Source organism: Camellia sinensis, chromosome 11 (genome assembly GCF_055761805.1).
Source record: "Camellia sinensis isolate YWXY chromosome 11, ASM5576180v1, whole genome shotgun sequence".
NCBI lineage: Eukaryota > Viridiplantae > Streptophyta > Magnoliopsida > Ericales > Theaceae > Camellia > Camellia sinensis.
Window position 1 is genome coordinate 12,519,650 of NC_138971.1, and position 25,037 is coordinate 12,544,686.

General features: G+C 37.8%; 2 protein-coding genes across 8 annotated transcripts in view; both read right to left on the reverse strand.

Annotated features, from left to right (window-relative positions):
- Positions 1-274: 274 nt before the first annotated feature.
- Positions 275-13,271, reverse strand: PPT1 (polyprenyltransferase 1). Of its 4 annotated transcripts, XR_014343570.1 has the most exons (10): positions 12,529-13,271; positions 10,100-10,235; positions 9,507-9,628; positions 7,239-7,308; positions 6,982-7,131; positions 4,308-4,443; positions 4,096-4,192; positions 2,704-2,775; positions 801-877; positions 275-707 (listed from the first exon to the last, which is right to left on the reverse strand). XR_014343570.1 is itself a non-coding variant. In XM_082893587.1 (9 exons), the coding sequence occupies exons 1-8, from the start codon at positions 12,972-12,974 to the stop codon at positions 2,706-2,708; spliced, it is 1,227 nt and encodes a 408-aa protein (XP_082749713.1). In that variant the 5' UTR covers positions 12,975-13,271; the 3' UTR covers positions 275-877; positions 2,704-2,705. The 4 variants fall into 4 exon arrangements, 2 of the variants coding, with proteins under 2 accessions (XP_082749713.1, XP_082749714.1); XR_014343571.1 differs by lacking the exon at positions 4,096-4,192; XM_082893587.1 differs by having other exon boundaries at positions 275-877.
- An 11,178-nt stretch (positions 13,272-24,449) lies between these two features.
- LOC114257480 (P-loop containing nucleoside triphosphate hydrolases superfamily protein) overlaps positions 24,450-25,037 on the reverse strand; it is a 60,791-nt gene continuing 60,203 nt past the window's right edge. For all 4 annotated transcript variants that reach the window (XM_082893599.1, XM_028197238.2, XM_082893600.1 and 1 more), the window contains one exon: positions 24,450-24,834. In XM_082893599.1, coding sequence (XP_082749725.1) covers positions 24,727-24,834 — 108 coding nt within the window. In that variant the 3' untranslated portion in view covers positions 24,450-24,726. The remainder of the gene's footprint in view (positions 24,835-25,037) is intronic.

The window sequence follows — 25,037 nt, forward strand, 5'->3', positions numbered from 1 at the left end:
ATTTTTATGGCTTGTGTGTGTAATCTAATTTTATCTCAAAAGTAATCACATTCCATGTCTTAAAAAAGGAGCCAAACAAGGGAATCATTTTAGATCATTCCACTTCTACTTTTCTATCATCCAAACATGCCCAATTTAACTCAATAGGAAAAATACTCGTTACAAAACAAAAAGCCTCTTGTAAGGGGTGTTTGGGAAAAAGTTTTTTTTAACTTTTTTAGCTAAAATAGCACTGAAAAACAAAATAAGCTAAAATAACCAATAAGATAAAATGTCACATCAAATCTATAATCATTTCACTTTTTCTCTCACAAATATCACATCCAACTACAAAAAAATCCAACTATCTTTCCCAAACACAAAAATTTTAACCTCGTAAAATAGCCAAAAACTAAAATAGTAACCTCCTAAACACCCACATAAATATTGACCACTATGAAACTCCTAGGATATAAATACCAGTTGATTTTTTTTAGTTGTATCAAGCTTAAAACAATTGGATCTTACAACAACAGCAACTTCAATATAACACCGCCTATGCCAACCAAATTAAATTATTCTCTGAAAAATAACTTCAGCTTCTGCAAAAGATTGTGGTTTAATTTCTGTATAATAATCGAGAGCAGTTGAGTCTCTGAAGTGTGCACAATTCACCAATTGCCGAGAGTAATCTTTGCGGTCAGGGTAACAACATAGCTTCTGAGGTTCTAAACCGAGGCACAACAGGGTAGCTTTCAAATTCTAATTGAAAGTAGCAATAAGTAACAGACTTTTTGCCTTCTAGTTTCAGCATAAGTTACCTTGTCATGCCCAACAATCTGCAGTTTGAAATGAAAATTTTCTCCAGAGGACCTTGAGTTTTAGAAGTCATTGACACCTGATTTAACAAAAGTATAGTCCAATTAACTCATGTCAACCAAAATGGAAAAATATTTTTTTTTTTATAAATAAACAATTTTATTAGAAAAGTACTAAGACGATGCAAAGAATACAAGGAAAAAAGCAACCCAAAATGACCACAAACACACTATCTAAATAAATTCTCCACAAAATTTACAAAAGTCAACACATCAGGATCAACCGAACCCGTCATCCAACTATGCAACACCAAAAGAAGCCGACTTTCCAACCAAAGCTACGAATGAGACGTATTCTGAAAAACACGGCGGTTGCACTCCATCCAAACCAACCACATCAAGCAATGGGAAGCAAGTAACCAAGCCTTCCGCTGCCTCTTACCCACCTTAGCCCCACCCCAACTAAGCAACACATCCAACACGGACCTTGGCTGCATACAAACCAAACCAAACCAAACCAAAACGAGTAACAACCATACACCAAAGACGAGCCGCCACCAAACACTACACAAGTAAATGATCCACCGTTTCTGCAGCTCCACAGCACAAACAACACCAATTGACCAACACATGCCGCCGCTGAATCAAATTATCAATAGTAAGAATACAACCCAAAGCAACAGTCCAAACGAAAAAAGCTACCCTAGAAGGAGATCCCACCGCACAAATACACTTCCACAGAAACACACCACCAGCACTCCCTGAGAAAACTCCTTTAGAACTCCGAACATCCCAGACCAAAGAATCCACCCCATCCCCCCCATTCTGCAACCCATACAAAAAGCCCAGAAGATCCACGAATTGGTCTAACTCCCAATCCTGAATATCACGCCGAAGACGAACATTCCAAGCAGCTAATTGCACTTGCTCCACCCTAACGGAAGCAACCAACTCCTCCCATCAGTGGCAATAGCATAAATCGAAGGGAACATAGCTGTCAAAGACAACCCACTACACCACCGATCCTGCCAAAAACGAACCCGATCGCCTACCTCCACATCGAGCTGAACCCTCTCCCAAAAAACCTCTCTCCCCGACCAAATCTCCTTCCACAACCCATGACCATGAGGTTAAGTCACCGGCTTCGAGCACCCCCCCCCCCCCCCCTTCTTCTCTTCCCCGTACTTCGCCTTCGCCGCCACCACCACCCTCCTCCATAGCCGCTCCCGTTCCCACACAAAACGCCACAATCACTTTCCCAATAAAGCCCAATTAAACACCACCAATTTCCGCACACCCAAACCCCCCCTCTTCTTCAAAGTACAGACCCTCTCCCAATCCACCAAATGATAATGAAAATCCTTCCCCACCCCCACTCCAAAAAAAAATCCCATTGCAGCCGCTCCAACCTCTTAACCACCCCCATAGGCATCACATGTACAAACATAAAGTATGTCAGAATACTGGAGAGAACACTCTGGATCAAAGTAATCTGCCCCCCTTTCAACAAATATTGGAAATGGAAAAATCTTATCATAATAATAGTATAAAAAATTGTAATCATCCTAAGTAAGTTATGGGGGGGGGGGGGGGGGGGGGCGGCTTCAATTACAAATGCAAGGTTTTCCAGCTAGCCTCCCATCAGTTAGGAACCACAAAATTTCCAATCTTGAATCACACTATGCATTCCACAGTCGGAGTGTATCTCTATACACGACATGTTCTCAACTGATGAATTATCTAGATAAGTTTATTTAGCAGGTTTCAAAACTTCATTTGAAAATTTCTCCAAAGAGTATATAGAACAGTTGCACAATTCAATATGACTGTATATCTGTTGCATGTGTTTGAGAGAGAGAGAGAGAGAGAGAGAGAGAGAGATTTCCAAAAAAACAAAAGAACATACCATCATGATGCAAGTCTTCCAAATAGGATCCCGCTGAAAACAATAGCACCAAACCATTTATTTGAGACAAATCTAGCAAAACACAGAAAGAGGCAAGTCAATAGTTTCCAAGTTTAAGTACACAGAAGAGTAACATATGCTCAAACTGGGCTAAATCAAGAACCAAATACTTGCTCAAACTGGGCTAAATCAAGAACAACATACTTGACATTCAACGCATAAAAACATGCATTTTGAAAAACAAATTAGAGAGTCAAATCAAAACATTTAAGCCTTGTTCAGTTGGTGTTTAAATAAGAGCTTATTGATGATTGGAGGGGTACAAGAACAGGAGGCTTGTTCTCCTGACAACTACTTGCATCAAGTCTACATATTGAAGTAGAAATGACGTCATCACATTTAAGCTGTATTTGGATCTTAGATTTGGGGAGGGATCTTAGGGGAATGTGAATGAAATCAAAGCTAAATTTTTATCACTTTTATCCTTCCCTCTTTTCCTTTCCTTAGTAAATCCCTCCCCAAATTCGTTATTGAAATACAGCCTTAGAATCTGGCTTGTAAATGAAGTACAATATCTATGTCGAAAAGTAGCCTTGAGGGAGGCAAAAGAAAGAAATGATAAACTAGAACTTGAAATTGATGTGATGCACATGGCAGAGCCACTAGGGCTGATGATGACAACCTAACAATCCATATTTCTATTGAGGAAATTTAACTGATAATATTTTAAACCCCTCCCCCTCCCAAGAAAAAATAAACAAATAAATAAAAAAAGAGGAAAAAAAAAAAGGGAAACCCCCACATCATTGAGGCATAAAGACTCAGATCAATAACCTTTTCATTATATGGAATCCTATTTATTTTATGATGAATACATACATATCAACACACATATTGGAATCAGTAGAGCAATTACAGTTCTAAGCACGAGGAAAAACAGCCACTAGAGAATCAGATATATAGAGTTACTGGTTAGAGAGAATCTCTGTCCAACATTCTAAAAATTATGATCTTCAAGCAATAGAACAGCCAATGGATTAAAATGTATAAATATTTATACACATATATCCACCAATGTTTAGGCGACAGTTTCACAAAATGAATTAATTTACAAAATATATCATCAAATCAGAGTAATTCCACTTTGACGCTTCAACATGAGAAACCAAAAGAATTAGATTATTACTCAGAAAATACTTAATATAGCTCATTTTCATCGAAGTTCATTAGAAAATCAAAATTCAGGATCCGTAAATATCTCAACTTTACAATTTGCATATCAAAAAAGTGGTCCACAGGAATCAGTTGAGCTGAAAGTATAATCTGCAGAATAAACATTTCAACATCTACCACAGGTAACACAGACTGCAAATTTATCAAGATAATACCCACTTCCTATTGCAGGCATCCCGACATGACAGATCAACCGTCAAAATCTGCCATGCTAATTGACCAGAAGCAGCAGTCAGACATGCATAAAATGGCCATCCTGCTCCACCCAGGAAACCACAAACAGAAAGAGAGAGAGTGTAACTATGAGCCAACTCTATTTGACTATACAAGTAGCGTACTAGCAAACAATAAACAACAAGCCTAGTAAATACCGATATTAGCGTTGAATCCACTCAAGGCAAGACTACTGATGCATGCTATGCCAAACCCAGTAACCCACTCCTTAGTTGAATCCCCAAACCTCAGGGCCGTAGATTTAACACCCACTTTCAAATCATCTTCTTTATCCTGCATGCATTGTCATCAGTATCTTTTATATAGCAAGAAGCAATTTCTACATAATAACTTGAACCAATATGCCATAGTTTCACTGCCTCAACAGGCTTTGAAAATAGCTAATTTACACTTAAGCAAACACCTATGCACACAAACACACACACACACACTTAAACGCACACATATAATTGTGAGACGTACATAAACCTGCTAATGCGTTTCATCGAAGCAAATTGGACACATGGGCATGCACCCGTAACAATAAGCAAATACGCACACACAGTAACATCTTGACGTTAGAGGGTAAGCTATTAGTGTTACATTTAGATGGATGAATTTGAAATGTAGGGGTTTGAGTCAACATACACAAGCATAAGCGGATTAGCTAGCATTTAAATAGGGAAAGGATTGAGCTATGACGCACGGACACGGACACGGACACGGACACGGGACACGTAAATACGCAAATTTTCAAAAAATAGGGGACACGACACGTTGGGGACACGTTTAATATATATAGTTTTATTTATTTATTTATTTTATATCTAAAATTAAAAAAAATATTAATTCTTATAAAATTACAATAATAATAAAATTAATAAATATATTACCTAAATTTTTTTAATAAAAATAATTTATTTTATAAATTTGAATAAAAACATGAAAATAAATAATAAAACAAAAGAAAAAACAAAAAAAAAGAGAATAAAAAGAAAAGGGTAGAGTGGAGAGAGAAATGAAATCAGATGAAGGGAAGAGAAGAAAGAGAAGGAGATAGAAGGAGAGACGAAAGAAGATAGAAGATAGAAGATAGAAGACAGAAGAGGAAGACGATGCGAAGACGAAGACGAAGGCAGAAGAACAGAGAAGCAGAAGAGAGAAGAAGAACAGGTTAGGGCTTGTTCTCTCTGTCCTCGATCTGTCTCTCTCTTCCCTCGATCTATCTCCCTCTCTCCCCTCGATCTGTCTCTAGCTCTGGCTCTGGCTCTCTCTCTTTCTCCTCTCCAACAGTTCTAGAGTTTCTTCGATCCACCTGCGTGTCTGAATCGTGTCCCCGCGTGTCCAACCTCGTGTCCGACTCTGAAAAATTCTGAAAAAAAGGGGGACATGTAGGGGAGAGTGTCGGACACGTGTCCACAACGTGTCCGACGTGTGTCCGTGTCCGACACGTGTTCGACACTCATACGCAAGTCTCAGGGACGTGTTCGTGCTTCATAGGGATTGAGTAAGTATAGAAGATAGGTTTTCTTAAGAATAAGATTTCAAATAACTATTGTCACAATGCTATTTCTATTAAATTGTTGATCACCAACTCATCTGAAAACTCAAGTTGTTAGAGAGAATGGTAATTCAAATTGTTGATTGCCACATCATCTGAAAGATCAACCTGACAAAGAGATGATTAATTTATTTATTTATTATATTCTTAATGTGCAACTCACATTTGGTTAGGCTCTCCTCCATAAGCAGGTCAAACATGTCGAAGTATTATAATTATCAATTAGGTGGTGAGATTTGATCCAAACATCTATCATGTTAAATTGTTGACCACAAACTCATATAAAAGATTAAGCTATTTTATAAAGGGGTGATTTAATTATTTATATTCTCAACGATTTCAAATCCATCCATATGAAGCTTTAAAAACATTATTGAATTTTTTTATAAGTAACAAATCATTATTCAATAGTCTAATGTTATATATTTTAATTGTATGCAAAAACCTTTAAATGATTAATGCCATCTATTGAGTTGAAATTCACAAATCCAAATGCATTGATATTGAGCATTAAAATTAACACAAAGATAAAAATGTACTTGAGATAACCCTGTACAACCAGTTCAAACATGGAAATATGACCAATAGATTATGATGACAAGAAGAGACTCCCAACATAGGTGAAAATCTGAGACAGTCACAGGTCACATACCATAAGTATATGAAACAGCCAAATATATACATGCACAAGTACACATGCACACAACCTTATCTAAATCTCTTTCTCTCTCTACTGTGTATGTGTTCACATTCTAACATTTGAGAGATATTTAATAAAGCATGCCCACAAAAGAAAAGGGTGAAAAGAAAATGTAAAAATATACTCCCTCCGTCCCAAAATATTAGTCCTTTATTCCATTTTTCATTGTCCCAAAATATTAGTCCCTCTTTATAAATCAAGTACAAAAATAATGTAAATTTCCTATTTTGCCCTTCTTTTAAATTAATAAACAATTTAAAAAGTACAATTATGACATTGATATTCCCAAAAAATGTACTATCAAAAGGGTAATTTTGGAAAACCAAAATTTTTCAAATGCAATAAGTGTACTACCAAAAAAAGTTGGATTCCCCAAAAGGGACCAATATTTCGGGACGGAGGGAGTATATATATATATATATATATAAAAGCAGCCCATCTTAAAAACAAAGGCAACAGAGTTTAAATCTTGGAATTTTAAATGGAGTAAAATTTTAAAGGAGTAAGGTAGGTTATTTGGTTACATGAAGTTACCAAAAACTAGGCAAGTATGCAACTGGCAATGATTTACCTGATGTGCATATATTGTATCATACACAAGTGTCCAAAACACCCCAGAAATGTAAAGTGGGAAGACAACAGCAGGATCAAGACTTCCTTTAATTGCAGACCATCCTAATAATGCTCCCCAGTTGAAGGTTAAGCCTAAAAAGGCTTGAGGCTGCGGCAATGAAGTTTCATTTGACAGATATATCAGTCAAATTTCACTTTTTTCATAAAAAATTAAGAAAAACAGAACATTAACTAACGCATATTTATACACATTACCCAAAATGTCAACCTCTTCATGAGTGGATAAGAGAAGACCAGCAGCAAGGAAGAAGCCCCTAGAAGACGGCTGTTGGAAAGCATGTACACCAGTACACCAAATTATTTTCAAACAATTACCCAATTTGAGTTGATTCAACCATGCTTAAGAACTAGATGTGGCAATTTTTTATTTTTTCATTTTGTGTGTGCATGCACACATGCCTATACAATAATTGCATGCAAAAGAGGAATCTTACAATCAGAGACATCATTGAGCAATCTTCTAGATATCTCCAAAGGGAACATTAAGTACAGAATTTTGACAAGTTAGTAGTTAACAAGCACGATAGGAAGCTTTCAATAGGTATATTTTCTTGATATAGCTTACTTGATATTTGATTAACTTTTGATAGAGAGAGAGTTCAATGAATGATAATTGGTCTCATTATCATAATTAGTCTCCACTTCCCCATTACCTATGATGCACAGACACGGGACACAACACGGACACATGAACACGTAAATTTTCAAAAAATAAGGGACACGGCACACTGGAGACACGCTCAATATATATAATTTTATTTATTTATTATATGTAAAATTAAAAAAATATTATTTATATAAATAAAATTATATATATTATTTATAAATAAAATATATTTAAAAAAAAAAATTATCCACCTAAAAAAAATATTCAGTGTGTTTGGTTTTAGTTTTCTGAATTCAGTTTTCTGAAAATTGAATTTTTTGTTTTTCGTGTTTTTTTTTTGTTTTTGGTGAATAGTTTTTAATTTGTAAGCAATTTTTTTTACTTTTTTAGATGCACCTTACTTAGATGTATCTAAATAGTAAAATATCTGTGAAAAAATATATTAAAAAATTAATAAATACACAAAAATAAGAAAAATGTACTGGATTTTCTTTCTCTTTTTTTTTTTGTATTTTTTGGTATTTAGTGTATTTTTAACGATTTTTTTCACAAATATTATACTTTTTAAGTGTATTTATATTAAGCGTGTCTAAAAAAAAAAATTAAAAAAAATTTGCTTAAAATATTAAAAAAATTCATTGAAAACTTTAAAATACGAAAAATAAAAAAGTAGAATTTTCTGAAAACTGTTTTCTGAAAACCAAAACCAAAACCAAAACCAAAACCAAAACCAAAACCAAAACCAAAACCAAACAAGCTGATTATTTATTTATTTAATTTAACATCAAATTTCATTCACAAATTTATTTTTTTTTATCAATAAAAATAATTATTTTCACTTTTAATATCCAAACAAAATAGAAAAAAAAGGGAAAAAAAAAAAGAAATGAAGAGAGAGAGATAAGAGGGTGAGTCAACACACAGAGAAAGTCGGAGAGAGAGTCGAACAAAGAAGATGAGTCGATCACAGAGAGAGAGAGAGAGTGAGTTGAACACAGAGAAAGTGAAAGAGAGAGTTGAACACCATAGCGAGGGAGCGTGACATACACACACACACACACACGGACAAAAGAATCGACGACAAAAGAAGAAGAAAAACGCAGAAGAAAAGAACGAAGAAGAAATAAAGAAAAGAAGAACATACCTCAGATCTAGGGCTTCAACAAGTCCTTCTTCACCCTTTCTCTTTCTCTCTGTCTCTCTGTCTCTCTGTTTCTCTATCTATGGGTTAGGTTTTCTCTCTCTTTGTCTCCAACTTGTGGCATGTCCAAGAGCGTCCCAAGCGTGTCCGGCTGAAGAAATTCAAAAAGAAAAAGGGGGACAAGCCAGGTCGAGTGTCTAACACGTGTTCACTGCGTGTCCGACGTGTGTCCGTGTCTAACACGTGTCGGACACCCATATGTTGCCTCCGGAGAGGTGTCCGTGCTTTGTAGCCCATTACTTTGATGACCAAATAAAAATTTTTATCATTAAAAGAACTAAGGATCCAACTACCTGATAGAAGTGCAAAAGAAAGCAAAAGTTACACGTACACAATAGAACTTCATGTCATGTGTGACAATTGATTCATCCAGGAAACTAACACAAATATTTCATCAATGTCATTTCTATTCTATCTCTTCTACGGATGAAGTGACCAAGCATACATTCAACTAAAGGACCCGTTAATCAGTTTTTCTTGATGATTAATTGATTATGACATACACTTAGACTTCTAATTTGAGTGATTAAGTATCTTAATAAATTCCAGTAGCGTGATTAATATGAGTGTACTTGCAAACAACAACACACACACACAAACACACACACACACACACACACACACGCAGAGAGAGAGAGAGAGAGAGATAACACACCTATAGTTATTAAGTTGAAGGAGAATGCCAAGTCCCAAGAGCAATTGAAACCCGAGAAAACAAAGCCCTTGAAATGGTGTCAAAACACCACTTGCAACTGGTCTCAACTTTGTACGTTCTACCTGCACAGTAAGTTTCTAAACATTACATTCAAACAGAAGAAAAATCATTTTTCGAAGGAAAATAAATAAATAAATAATATTTCTTGAAATTTAGAACAGTAATGATATGATTATGTAGGAGTGGAGAGAGAAATCATCTCTGCCATGACATTAAAAATAACAAAAGGAATTATTACACAATAGGCATGATATGGTTATGACATTTACAAATAGAAAAAGAACATAAATTAACTGAAGAACACAAAATGTTTTTCCATATTACATTTACCATTTAAAGTTCCAAACCTTTTTTCAAAAATCATATCTACTTTTTGTATAACCCATTAAAAAATTGAGACTTATTACAAATTATAAACATGATTTAGCAAATGTTCAGGAAAGCATAAAATATAAACAAATGGATAATCTACTCCCACAGCACAGAGGAAATTAGATTTTATTTACTTAGGAAACAAAAAGCTCAGAAAGTACCTTCGTATCAATATCACGGTCAATGAGATCATTAATGGTGCATCCAGCACCTCTTAAAAGCAAAGCCCCACAACCAAATAGTGCCAACATTTTAATATCAGGAAGGTTCCCAGTAGGTGCTGCCAAAGTAATTGACCTACAATAATAAATATGAGTTGCAGAAAAGTGGAAGGGGAGTATATTGTCCTACAAATCTCATTACTATACTTATCCCAATCATTGCCCTACTCAAAGTTTAATAAGAGATTTGACAGAAGTTACAAAACCACTCATCGTATATAAACGCAAAATCATATAAGGAAATAATTTTATACATGAAAGAAATTAACTTCTTCAAAAACTAAGCATGGATAAAAAGTTCATGAAAGTTTAAAAATAAAAACTCTCAGCCACAATACAACAATATGGTAAGTGACTCTTGTGATTCCTGAATATCTAAATTTCTATATGTTAGACATAGCGTATACTTGAACATTATTCATGAGCACCACAAACAAATTCCTATCAGTTCAATTTATATTAAGTTTTATTAGTTTGCAATAGATTTTAAGTAACAGGGAGCCCTTCTGCCTACATCAGGTTGAAAATACAGCAAAAATTATCTCCCCATAGGCACATGGGTTCCTGTTCATGTGAGGATCAGAAGCTAACTTGGGACACATAGCACCTTTGCTAACCGTTAACTTTTTCCAATTGTAATTGGATATAAATGATGATGCCAAAAAGGAGAAAAGAAAAAAAAAACAAAAACAAAAAAAAAACTTCGCAACAGCAGGGATACTATGTAAAGGAGTCAAACGAGTATAAGGCCTTATGGAAAAATTCTTAGTGTAGCTAAAGGACATCAAATCAGGGGTACTCATTTGATAGGTAGCTCACAAGGTCTCTGCATAATTGACTAAGAAACTGCTCATAGAAAAAAGTTCTCATAAATTGAAGTTCGTACTGGAAAACTGATCAATTTTGTATCTCTTAAACTAGCTATTTCTAATTATTTCAAGTTGGCACTTTCTCACATATCAAATGTCAACTTAAATAGAAAGGTCAAAGAGCCGAATTTATGAACAAAATCAAAAGAGAGAAACAAATACATAGTCAAATTTTCCAAATAATTGGCAATCAAGTGGTTAAGTTTCATGCTTTCATAGTGAACTTATTGAAGCTGATTTTCCTGAGTTAATTTAGTCTCGATAATATTGATCATTAACCTTGTCAACACCTGTTGATATAACTAATTAATAATAGAGAAAGACCAAATATAAATTAGCCCACATCAAATTCTTCTCCAAGCAAAATCTCCGTTTGGATGGGTTGATTTGGTGAGAAAATGGTGAGAAACAGATCTCTTTTCTCATGTTTGGTTTATAAGTTGTGACAAATGGTGAGAAAGAGAACTCTCTTACTAAGCCTATTTCATTTCTCCCCAAAAGTGGTGAGACTTGGTGAAAAACAAATTGATTGGTTGTAAAATATTTATAATACCAATATTGTCCCTTAAAATACAAAGGAAGAATAAGGATGAGTAAATTACACTAGTCCTTATAGTCTAAGTGCAGTGTCACTTTAGGCCCTTTAATTTCAATTTGAATAAACTGATCCCTATACTTTCAATTTTGTTGCAATGCGGTCCCTCCATCACTTATTCTTAGAATTTGGAATGTAAAACAAGCATGGGTAAAACTAGAGGAACTAAAGTGAATTCAAAACAAACTAATCTAGTTTTGCACGTGATTTTTTTCTATTCAAAATGTTAAGAACGTATAACGAAAAGACCACATTGCAACAAAATTGAAAATGTAATGATCAAATTATTCAAATTAAAACCATTGAAATTTTACTCAAACTAGAGGGACTGATGTAATTTACGCAATAAAAATCTCATATCCTAGATTTACTTATTATTCATCCAAACATAATAGTGAGAAAACACAATCATGTTTTTTTCTTTGCTCAACCTATGATCCAAATGGAGTGTAAAAAAGACAATAAAAAAATGCTAAAGTAAAAAACGAACCCAAACTTATTTTAAGCAAAAAACTACCTAAAAATACAAATAAAATCGGGCAAGTTACGCCGATAGTCCCTACATTTTGGTCCTTCTGTCATTTTGGTACCTGTGATTTCAATTGGTTCAATTTTGACCTTGAATTTATGACTTTGTCTTAATTTAGTCCAATTGATAGCATTTTTCAATGGAAAATAAGCACATATGTGGCATATAAAAATTATAAACTAGCTCAATTTAGTGAGTTAACCTTAATCATTTTAGTGATAATTTTTCCATTAAAAATGCTAACGATATTATCAATGGGAACAAATTGACACGAAATGTAAAATTAAGGATCAAAATTGATAAACAAAAACTCTCAACACAGGTGAAATTTGCCCAATAAAATATAGGGACTACCGGTGAAATTCAAAAATCATACCAGAAGCAAGGCCAAGCAAGTAACCAAGTCCCAATTGGCTTATCCAACCGAGCAAGGCGAGCATACGGCCGAGCTTGCTCCGGCAGGTACAAATCAATCCAAGACGCCACATTGGCACCATTATCCTTCGGACCCTCCTTCTTTTCTGCTACGCCAGACGATGTGGAGATAAAGGCGTACTGACCTGGTATGCTTCTTGAATTCAAGTCGATGAATTCGAACTTGAACTTGAATTTGAAACTTTCCCGGAAAATTTCGGAGCTGGAAATGCGAGTGTAGGGAGGTTTGATTGGAGAGTCAAAGACATCATGGTTAGGGTTAGGGTTAGGGGTTGAGATGGGAGGGGAAGAAGGGAAGATTGGATGGAAGATGGAGTGAGAGAGAGAGAGCGGTTGATGTAACCTACGCAGGCGAAGAGAAGCTCGAGAGAGTCGAAACAAAGACATTGAAAATTTTCAACTTTGGTGAGTGCCGGAGAGAGGTGTGGCTATGGCGGCTCTAGTTCACCACCTCAGGTGGAGAGGGTGGAGTCCAGGTTTGGCAAATTACAAATAGCTGTTCAACAATTTTAGGGCAAATTAAAAAAAAAAAAAAAAAAGGGCACTTGTCATCCTGCACATAAATCGGTTTCAAGGACTAATTCAGTAATGTGATATTTGTCTTACGTTCATAAATTAATGGGCTTTTAAGATACTTGATGTAAAGTTCACATCGTTAACGGGTTGGTACTTGATATAAAACTCACATCTTTAATGAGTTGGTACGAAATATGCATGCTGAATCAATTCTGATGCATTCATCACAACAGTAATGTTAGAAATTTTAAATATTTTATTAAAAATTTTACTAAATGTCTCAGGTAAGACTCACATAATGTAAGTCTCATGTGGCTCCCACACCCATATAAGACATTTAATAAAACTTTTGATAGAATTTTTAAGAATTGTAGCATTTTTGTTCATCAGGAAACATTACCTTACTTACCTCTATGCTTATCCATTCTCTTACTCATGAGAAATTGTTCTGTGTGAACACCACTCTTGATCTAGACCCCACAATGAAAGTGCTTAGCATAAGTCCCATGTACTGTATCCATCACAGTATTTTTAGGTTGACTCTGATATCACTTGTCACGAACGAAACACTTGTTATCTCGTGGTATTGCATACCCCATACATTATACCCAATGACCAACTCAAGTGATGCGATAGTAATCTATCCTTCATGTCTTGCTGTTCACAAACTAATACGCATGTTTAGTGTAAAACTCAAAAAATAATATTAGAGATTTTAAAAAAATTTATCAAATATTTTATGAGTGTGAGAGACACAACATGTGAATCCTATCACTTTTGATAAAACTTCTAAATTTCTAACATTTTTTTTAAAATCAAAGTTGCATGTTAAATTAGAAATTTTAATTTTATCCATTTAGATTCTATATTTTAAAATTAATTTCAATATAAATCATTCGTCGAACTTTGATTCCGAAGTTAACAGAACTGTTTTCTTACAAAAACACGTGGCAGTCTTTTATTTCTTTTAAATTGATATAGATATTAGAGGTTTACTTTATAGATCTCTTTTTATTTATTTAAGTGTTGTTTGGGATATCCTAAATAAATATATTTTTAACTTTTTAAATTAAAAAGTGAAGGAAAAAAATATAGTTGTTTGGGTTAATTTTTTGACTTTTTATAGAAAAATATGTATTAAAAAATTATATAAATTAGTGTGTAGGGAAAAATTAGGATTGAGAGTTGTGTCGCCGTACTTTTTAACTTTTGGTGAATAGTGATAACTTTTTAACAACTTTTTAACTTTTTAACTTTTTTTTAACTTGTCAAACTTGGCCTGAGTTTCATTTAATCCACATTATGTTCTTATATTTTGATAAGTCTTATGAGTAACATAATTACCAAAATACTCTTAATAATATTCATATTTACAATGTGAATGTTTCGTGAGGTGAATGTTTAAACCGTTAATGTAAATGTTCACATCGTCAATATGAATGTTCACACTATCAATGTGAATGTTAACATATCAATATGAGCATTTACACATCAATGTGAATATTCACATTGTAAAATATGAATGTTCACAGCACCAAATTGCTAACCGTTCAAAAAATATATGTAAGAGTAGAAATGTCTATAAAATATTTTATGAAAATTAAAAATTAGTAGATCAAATGTTCAAATAAAATGATTTATTAAAATACAAAAATATCTTATGAACTAATTAAAATATAAACACTTTAAAAAAAAATTTCCAATAAATCTCTCTAAATAGTAGTATAAAACATAAACACACCAAATCATCACAATCATTCATCAACCATTGAACAAATCACCACCATCCATTCTTAACACTATCATAGACTTTACTGCCCATCTTCTCTATCTACCCTGTTCACCCACCCCACAAGTGTTGCTTTCTCCGTTTCTGCCACACTCACACCACCGCCAACGCCAACACCCACGCCTCTTCCATCTCGGCTAGTCGTTTTTATTCTCTTCTTGATAAATCATTATTCTGTTTGATGTATCTGTTAAAATAAATTATAAATTACAACTTAACAAATTATAAATTATGATTTTAATCAGAAACTGTTAATCTGTTTGGCGTAACTATTGGATTATATATTTAAAAGTAAATTATAAATACATCTCAAGAGATTTGCTTAAAATACAGATTATCCCCTGTAATTTAAAAAATTACAAATACTCCCTTATTAGAATTTTTTAGTTAACAGAATTAACTAAAAAATGAAATTTATAATTGTTCTCCTATACAATAATAAAATTACCTAAATTATTAATTGAAATATATTTTTAAGATCATTAAAAACTGTTAATTAACTTGATGATTTATTAATAAAATGTACAATTTGTTATGACATTAGAAACTTCAGGGTGGAATGTAATTTTTAAAGCCACAAGGAATGATTTATATTTTAATCAAATCTCAAAGAGTGTATTCGTAATTTATCCTAAATTTAATCAGCATATATGACTTCAAATTCATATAAGACTTCATATGTACATGTATATGTTGAGTCTGTATTTACTTGAATTTATTCTTTTATTTTTATGATTTTGTGTCCAAGTTTGGTTTTGAATAGGGACTGAGAGGGAGATTTATGATCTGGATTGGGCCGTGGAATTGGGCCGGACAGATTTGGGCCGGACAGAGTTGTGCCGGACAGATTTGGGCCGGACAGAGTTGTGCCAGACAGATTTGGGCCGAACAGGTGTTGGGCCAAGTTGTGTGGCCCAGCCTTGAAGGAAGCTGCTCGGTTAAGGCAGCGCGTGGATTGACCGAGCTGCAAGGATCCGCGGTTACGAAGCTGGTCAGGTGAAAGGTCCAGCACTAGGAAAGGCAAGGTTGGACCGAGGTACCTTTTTGCTCGGCAGGAAGGTCGACCGCAGACAAGCGTGAGTTGTCCCGAGCTCGGCTTTGCCGAGATGCCGCCGAGTCCGGTCCTCATCTGAGCTTAGCTGTTGGAGTACTTGGGCTTGAAGCGCAGCATGGCAGACGATGGCCGAGATGGTACTGCCCGGCTGCCGAGCTCCTAGGAGAATGGGCAGGCAGTTAGGTTAGGTGGTGCTCAGCAAGGTTTATGCTGACAGATGGGATAGCAGTGCCACGTGTTGAGAGGACACTGGGAGTAGATTTGGGGCGCAGAAGGTATATAAACACGTCTGCGCCCCCCATACACGGACAGATGAACATTTGGTGAGACATACACTAAACACAAAACACTCTCCATTCTCTCTATCTATCCCCTGTGTGTGTTCTAACTTGATCATCGGAGGGGTTTTCCGGCCACACACCGCCGGGTAGCTCATCGCTATTGTGCTCGCAGATGATCGGACATAAACGGAGCTCCGAAGAAAGGAGTACGGGCTTGCCGGAATATTTGCTCCCCGTACAATTGGCGCCGTCTGTGGGAAGCTTGACAGATAAAACCTTGTCTTCCAGGCTCATCTGATCGCCGTCCATGGTGAACAAAGATGAAATTCCGTTGTCCGCCATCGATGGAGCTACCCCGGAGTTCACCCGACGGAGAGAAGGACATCCTGTCATCCTTCCAATGGCGAACTTGGATACGTTCACTGGAGGACAGTCAGGAGACGCGCGGGATAAGCGCGGAAGAAGTTATGGTCATTCACGAAGTCCAGACGAACATCGGCGGCGGAGAGAATCACATGCCCGACGTCTGGAACACAAGTTGAGGGACCAAGAAGCTGTCATCCGGCGAATGGCAGCGGAGATGGAGGAGTTGAAGCGGCATGTCAAGGGGAAGGGTGTAGATGGAGTGGTAGACCACAGAGAGTGCATCCCATCCCGCCGTTCAGAGAAGTCCAGCGCGCAAGATAGCACTTACCAGCCCTCACGTCCGGTGACGACGTTGAGATATTCCTATTCCGCTCGTTCAGAGGACTTGCGGGCAGTCTTGAAGGAACAGGCTCGCCGGCGGGAGGCTCAAAGGGTGCCGGCGTTCCAGCGGCTATCCTACAGGGTTCATGCCAGCGAGGAGGCCGGAATGCCCCCACCCCGCCTAGCGGAGCCACTCCTTGTAGATACAAACTTGACGAGGCTGAGCGCCACCCCTTTCTCCCTGGAGATAGAAACAACACCGCTTCCCGCGGGCTTCCACCAGCCAAAGTTCACGCTTTATGACGGAAAGACCGATCCGTATATGCATGTAAGCCACTTCCGACAGGTCATGGCCGGACGTAGGCGAAATGACGCTCTTATGTGCCTGATTTTCCCGTCGAGTTTAGGCGAGCTGGGCTTGAAGTGGTTCGAGAGGTTGCCAGAAGGGAGTATACAACAGTGGAATCAGTTGGCCGAAGCCTTTGTGACGCGTTTCAAAACCAACACCAAAACGCCAAAGGAAGTTGACCACCTTCTCAGTGTCAGGATGGAACCGAGCGACACTCTCAAGGCGTACAACTCCAGGTACTGGGATACCTACAATGAGATCCTAGATTGCCCAGTCAACCTGGCAATCACCCAATATAAGCGCGGTCTCCCGCTCGGACATAGGCTGAGGGATTCGCTTACAATGAGCCAGCAGACATCCATGTGGCACCTAATGCAGCGCATCAATGAGCACATTCGAGTAGAGGATGATGCAGCGACGTCCACCGCGGAGACAACCTCGATGGCAACGGGCAAGTGGGCGACTGGGTCTTAAGGAAGGTCATGGGCAATGCACTAGTGCCGGGTGAAGGCAAGCTAGGGGCAAACTAGGAAGAGCCTTACAAGATAACCGGGCAAGGGGCACACCACTTAGAGGATTTGGATGGCAAAGGTGTACCCCGGCCATGGAATGCGGCCTTATGTAATTTTTTGAGGGACTTGTTTCCCCTACACTTCTGAATGCAAATACTCTTTTTGTCAATGTAATAGAAGTGAATTACTTTTGCTGAAGAGCTTTGTTGTGTCCGAAATAATAGTGGATGAGGGGCCTACTCTTCTGTTCCAGCCGAGATGGTTTGCTCCGGTTGAAAGAGTTGGCGTTCTGTCCAACTTCGGATTCCCAACCGAGATGGTTTACTCCGGTTGGAAGAGTTGGCGTTTTGTCCAACTTCGGATTCCCAACCGAGATGGTTTACTCCGGTTGGAAGAGTTGGCGTTTTGTCCAACTTCGGATTCCCAACCGAGATGGTTTACTCCGGTTGGAAGAGTTGGCGTTTTGTCCAACTTCGGATTCCCAACCGAGATGGTTTACTCCGGTTGGAAGAGTTGGCGTTTTGTCCAACTTCGAATTCCCAACCGAGATGGTTTACTCCGGTTGGAAGAGTTGGCGTTTTGTCCAACTTCGGATTCCCAACCGAGATGGTTTACTCCGGTTGGAAGAGTTGGCGTTTTGTCCAACTTCGGATTCCCAACCGAGATGGTTTACTCCGGTTGGAAGAGTTGGCGTTTTGTCCAACTTCGGATTCCCAACCGAGATGGTTTACTCCGGTTGGAAGAGTTGGCGTTTTGTCCAACTTCGGATTCCCAACCGAGATGGTTTACTCCGGTTGGAAGAGTTGGCGTTTTGTCCAACTTCGGATTCCCAACCGAGATGGTTTACTCCGGTTGGAAGAGTTGGCGCTTTGTCCAACTTCGGATTCCCAACCGAGATGGTTTACTCCGGTTGGAAGAGTTGGCGTTTTGTCCAACTTCGGATTCCCAACCGAGATGGTTTACTCCGGTTGGAAGAGTTGGCGTTTTGTCCAACTTCGGATTCCCAACCGAGATGGTTTACTCCGGTTGGAAGAGTTGGCGTTTTGTCCAACTTCGGATTCCCAACCGAGATGGTTTACTCCGGTTGGAAGAGTTGGCGTTTTGTCCAACTTCGGATTCCCAACCGAGATGGTTTACTCCGGTTGGAAGAGTTGGCGTTTTGTCCAACTTCGGATTCCCAACCGAGATGGTTTACTCCGGTTGGAAGAGTTGGCGTTTTGTCCAACTTCGGATTCCCAACCGAGATGGTTTACTCCGGTTGGAAGAGTTTGCGTTTTGTCCAACTTCGGATTCCCAACCGATATGGTTTACTCCGGTTGGAAGAGTTGGCGTTTTGTCCAACTTCGGATTCCCAACCGAGATGGTTTACTCCGGTTGGAAGAGTTGGCGTTTTGTCCAACTTCGGATTCCCAACCGAGATGGTTTACTCCGGTTGGAAGAGTTGGCGTTTTGTCCAACTTCGGATTCCCAACCGAGATGGTTTACTCCGGTTGGAAGAGTTGGCGTTTTGTCCAACTTCGAATTCCCAACCGAGATGGTTTACTCCGGTTGGAAGAGTTGGCGTTTTGTCCAACTTCGAATTCCCAACCGAGATGGTTTACTCCGGTTGGAAGAGTTGGCGTTTTGTCCAACTTCGAATTCCCAACCGAGATGGTTTACTCCGGTTGGAAGAGTTGGCGTTTTGTCCAACTTCGGATTCCCAACCGAGATGGTTTACTCCGGTTGGAAGAGTTGGCGTTTTGTCCAACTTCGGATTCCCAACCGAGATGGTTTACTCCGGTTGGAAGAGTTGGCGTTTTGTCCAACTTCAGATTCCCAACCGAGATGGTTTACTCCGGTTGGAAGAGTTGGCGTTTTGTCCAACTTCGGATTCCCAACCGAGATGGTTTACTCCGGTTGGAAGAGTTGGCGTTTTGTCCAACTTCGGATTCCCAACGGAGATGATTTACTGCGGTTGGAAGAGTTGGCGTTTTGTCCAACTTCGGATTCCCAACCGAGATGGTTTACTGCGGTTGGAAGAGTTGGCGTTTTGTCCAACTTCGGATTCCCAACCGAGATGGTTTACTCCGGTTGGAAGAGTTGGCGTTTTGTCCAACTTCGGATTCCCAACCGAGATGGTTTACTCCGGTTGGAAGAGTTGGCGTTTTGTCCAACTTCGGATTCCCAACCGAGATGGTTTACTCCGGTTGGAAGAGTTGGCGTTTTGTCCAACGTCGGATTCCCAACCGAGATGGTTTACTCCGGTTGGAAGAGTTGGCGTTTTGTCCAACTTCGGATTCCCATCCGAGATGTTTTACTCCGGTTAGAAGAGTTGATGATTTGCTCAACTGCGAGGTTCCAGCCGAGATGTCTTACTCCGGCTGAAGAGTTGATGATTTGCTCAACTGCGAGGTTCCAGCCGAGATGTTTTACTCCGACTGAAGAGTTGATGATTTGCTCAACTGCGAGGTTCCAGCCGAGATGTTTTACTCCGGCTGAAGAGTTGATGATTTGCTCAACTGCGAGGTTCCAGCCGAGATGTTTTACTCCGGCTGAAGAGTTGATGATTTGCTCAACTGCGAGGTTCTAGCCGAGATGTCTTACTCCGGTTGAAGAGTTGATGATTTGTTTAACTCCGAAGTTTCAGCCGAGCTAATGTTGCTCGCCAAGAAGGAAGTCGCGGAGCGGATGTTGCTCGCCTTCTTTGGAGTTCCTTGGCCGAGCTGCTCTTGTCTGCCAAGAAAGAAGTGGCGGAGCGGACCTTGCTCGCCTTCTTTGGAGTTCCTTGGCCGAGCTGTTCTTGTCTGCCAAGAAGGAAGTCGCGGAGCGGACCTTGCTCGCCTTCTTTGGAGTTCCTTGGCCGAGCTGTTCTTGTCTGCCAAGAAAGAAGTGACGGAGCGGACCTTGCTCGCCTTCCTTAGAGTTCCTTGCCGTGCTGATGTTGCTCGCCGAGAAGGAAGTCGCGGAGCGGACCTTGCTCGCCTTCCTTGGAGTTCCTTGCCGAGCAGATGTAGCTCGCCGAGAAGGAAGTCGCGGAGCGGACCTTGCTCACCTTCCTTGGAGTTCCTTGCCGAGCTGATGTTGCTCGCCAAGAAGGAAGTCACGGAGTGGACCTTGCTCGCCTTCCTTGGAGTTCCTTGCCCAGCTGATGTTGCTCGCCAAGAAGGAAGTCGTGAAGCGAACCTTGCTCGCCTTCTTAGTGCGGTCACCGTCTTGCAGACTGAGAACCGAGGAAGAGTTACCCCGGTCAAATAGGTAATCCCAGTCACGCTTGAGCGGACGGAATTAAGGGGCAATTGAGAGGGAGATTTATGATCTGGATTGGGCCGTGGAATTGGGCCGGACAGATTTGGGCCGGACAGAGTTGTGCCGGACAGATTTGGGCCGGACAGAGTTGTGCCAGACAGATTTGGGCCGAACAGGTGTTGGGCCAAGTTGTGTGGCCCAGCCTTGAAGGAAGCTGCTCGGTTAAGGCAGCGCGTGGATTGACCGAGCTGCAAGGATCCGCGGTTACGAAGCCGGTCAGGTGAAAGGTCCAGCGCTAGGAAAGGCAAGGTTGGACCGAGGTACCTTTTTGCTCGGCAGGAAGGTCGACCGCAGACAAGCGTGAGTTGTCCCGAGCTCGGCTTTGTCGAGATGCCGCCGAGTCCGGTCCTCATCTGAGCTTAGCTGTTGGAGTACTTGGGCTTGAAGCGCAGCATGGCAGACGATGGCCGAGATGGTACTGCCCGGCTGCCGAGCTCCTAGGAGAATGGGCAGGCAGTTAGGTTAGGTGGTGCTCAGCAAGGTTTATGCTGACAGATGGGATAGCAGTGCCACGTGTTGAGAGGACACTGGGAGTAGATTTGGGGCGCAGAAGGTATATAAACACGTCTGCGCCCCCCATACGCGGACAGATGAACATTTGGTGAGACATACACTAAACACCAAACACTCTCCCTTCTCTCTATCTATCCCCTGTGTGTGTTCTAACTTGATCATCGGAGGGGTTTTCCGGCCACACACCGCCGGGTAGCTCATCGCTATTGTGCTCGCAGGTGATCGGACAGAAACGGAGCTTGGAAGAAAGGAGTACGGGCTTGCCGGAATATTTGCTCCCCGTACAGGGACAAAGTGAAGAATGGATTTGTCTTTTGGTATTCTACTATTTGATTATGATATATATATATATATATATTCAAACACATATACACATATTAATTGTGTTTTTAGGTTTTTGTTTATATAATTCATGGTTATCAGCTTTCGAAATTCGAACAGAAACATCGAAGAGGGTTTCGGTTTTGGGCAATGGATAGTTTTGTATGTTCTCCCAGTCCCCAATTGCAGCTCTTGTTTTTGGGTGACTATTTTTTATTATTTTATTTTATTATTAATTTCTGATTGTATGTACACGAGTTTAAAGTCTGGAGTTTAAGTTATTAAAATTGAAACTCTATAGTTTAATTTGTAAAACGCGTGAAACTTTGGAGTTTTTTTAATGTAATTTTGCAAAATTTTATTTAACACAATTGAAAAAATATTTTTTTTAATTATTCTCTTATCTAATAATAAAATTATTTGAATTAGTAATTAAAATAAATTTTTAATATCATTAAAAATTGTTAATTAATTTAATTTATTAATAAAAAGAGCGAGATGTAATTTTTAAAATTATAGAGAATAATTTGTATTTTAAGCAAACTTTAAGGATGTGTTTTTAATTTTCCTTTTTTTTTTTTTCAAGACTTGGCTTGGGAATTGTTATTTAGTATTTTTTTTTCTTCAATTTTTAGCATTGTTTTTATAAAAAAAAAATATTTTAAAATTGCTACTTCAGGCCATAAGTCTATTTCTGAATTTTCCAGGCCATTAGGCCCAAGCTCTAGTATCTTTGGACCAATAGGGCACAATTTGTCCAAAATGACAACTATATATGTATATATATATATTTTTTTTAACAGAAAGGATAATTATATGTTGAAATCAATCAATCTATCTATTCGTTGAAATTCATCAAATTAACAATCTGTAAAAATGTAATAATGTCACTCATTAAACACTCTATCTGTTGAATATTACACATTTTTCAACCTTACCACCACCCCTTGCTGCAGTATCCGCCAGTCACCATCGTCAACGACTTTTCTAGTGATTTTTCCGGTCAATTTTTTGGCAACTTTTTCAACATGTTCATATCGCCAAATAAGAATGTACCTTAGATCTAATGCCTTATAATCCTTTGAAATGGATTTTTCACTAATTTTCTTTTAAAAATTTCACTTTTAAGTTTTGCAGCCTTAAATAAAATATAAAATATTTTTCAAAAAAACGGAAAAGAAAATTGGTTTTAAAGTTTGTTTTTTTTTTCTTTGGAGAATTGTTTTTGGATTTCATCACAAAAAAAAAAAAAAAAAAAGTTCTTAGATTCTTTTTAAGATTTTTATATAATTTTTTTTAATTAGTAAAGACAAAAAAAAAGATTTTTTAAAAAATTGACTTATTTAATTGTTTCCATGGAGCATGATAGGTGCTTTTTGGGTGTTTGATGTTTTATTTTAAGATAAATTACATTGATCTCCTTTAAAATTTATTAAAAAAAAATACAATAAGTTCATAATTTTGATATAATTACATTGAGTTTTCGCGATATTTTACTTCATGTAATATTTATCTTATTTTCATCAATATTTTGTTAGTTATATAAAGAAAAAAAAATGATCCTTCCATCTCTTTTACACAAAAATATATATTCAATTGTTTATTTTTTGTATTTTCACAATATATCTTCATTAGTTTTGGCTCATTTAATCTCATCAAAAATGAGATGAATAATTATATCAAAACTGTAAAACTTTTTTTTTTTTTCAAATATCAAAAAAATTAGTGTAATTTACCCTTTATTTTGTTACTTAACCCCCTAACAAGGATATTTGGTATATTGAAAATTATTAAGGGATTGTTTGGCTATACCTAAAAAAATGCACTTATTTATCTTTTTATTTTTTTGAACCATATCATATCTCTATTTTTTCTGTATATTTTTTCATAAAAAAATTAAAAATTCACTTATTTAAATCATCCCAAACAACCCTTAAATGCTTGTATTAGGAATTTCTAATTATGTTTTAATAGTCAAAAAAGGGAAAGCTGGCAACTTCAAATCCACCACCATCACCGCCCTTCCACAGTCGACACCATTCATAATTCTCTACATTACCAATTCTCTACATCACCACAGGCTATGATGATAGAGCCATGGTGACTACGAATGGTACTAATGACGAGTTCATCGGTGGCAAACATGGATAGTGGTGATAGGTTCACACACAATGAGCTAGAGGAGAGTAAGAAGACGTTAGAGAGAGAGAGAGAGAAAAAAAAGTGAAAAGAGATCAAAGTGAGAGCGAGAGGAGAGAGAAACAATGGAAAATTGGTGTATTGTCAAGGCAAAAAGTCGCTAATCTCTAACCCAACACTCTCAATTAGAGGATGAAAATATATTTACATTTTGCCTACATTTCACACTTTCCCTCTCGGTCTTTTCAAATCTACATCCAAATCATCATAGCCTAAAGGTATTATGACATTTTACTTACTCCTGTATGACTCTTTTCTACGATCTGGATCATAGAAAATCCAATGAAACCAGGCATGGACAAACCAATCAGGCAGGTTGCAAAATATTTCCACCTAAACAAACAAGACAATGGTTCTTTCAAGAAATCTCTGTAAATGAGGCTTAATGATCAAGAGCACGAAAATAGCTCACTATAAAATAAATTAACTTGCCACTTACATTGGCATATTACTCATTATTTTACATCTCCCAGGACCAACAACATTACTTAACATTATAAGAGAACACCTAATCTCTCACTAATACAAAAATTGGATGAGAAGAGAAATTCCTTTTCGGAAGGAATACACATCCGGGATTGTATGCTGTCTAAAGAATAAAAATTTGAACAGTAATAATCCATCGAGTTTGTTTCAAAAACCGAATGGTGACGTTCTCCTACTTCCACCTTCTCCGTACTGGTCATTCCATTTCCTCAGCTCATTCATGCTTGTTGCATCATATGCAACTGATGCCCCCACCTATATACAAGATAACACAAACATCAATTTGACATTTATGAAGGAAAAAAAAAAAAAAAAACATAGGACTTTTTCTATTTTAAATTTTTTTTAAATGAAAGGGATTATAATAACACATTAATAATAGTTAGCAAATATTAATTACAATGATCAATAACGTGATTGCAAAATAATAGTAAGAAGCGATCTGAACGATATGGCAA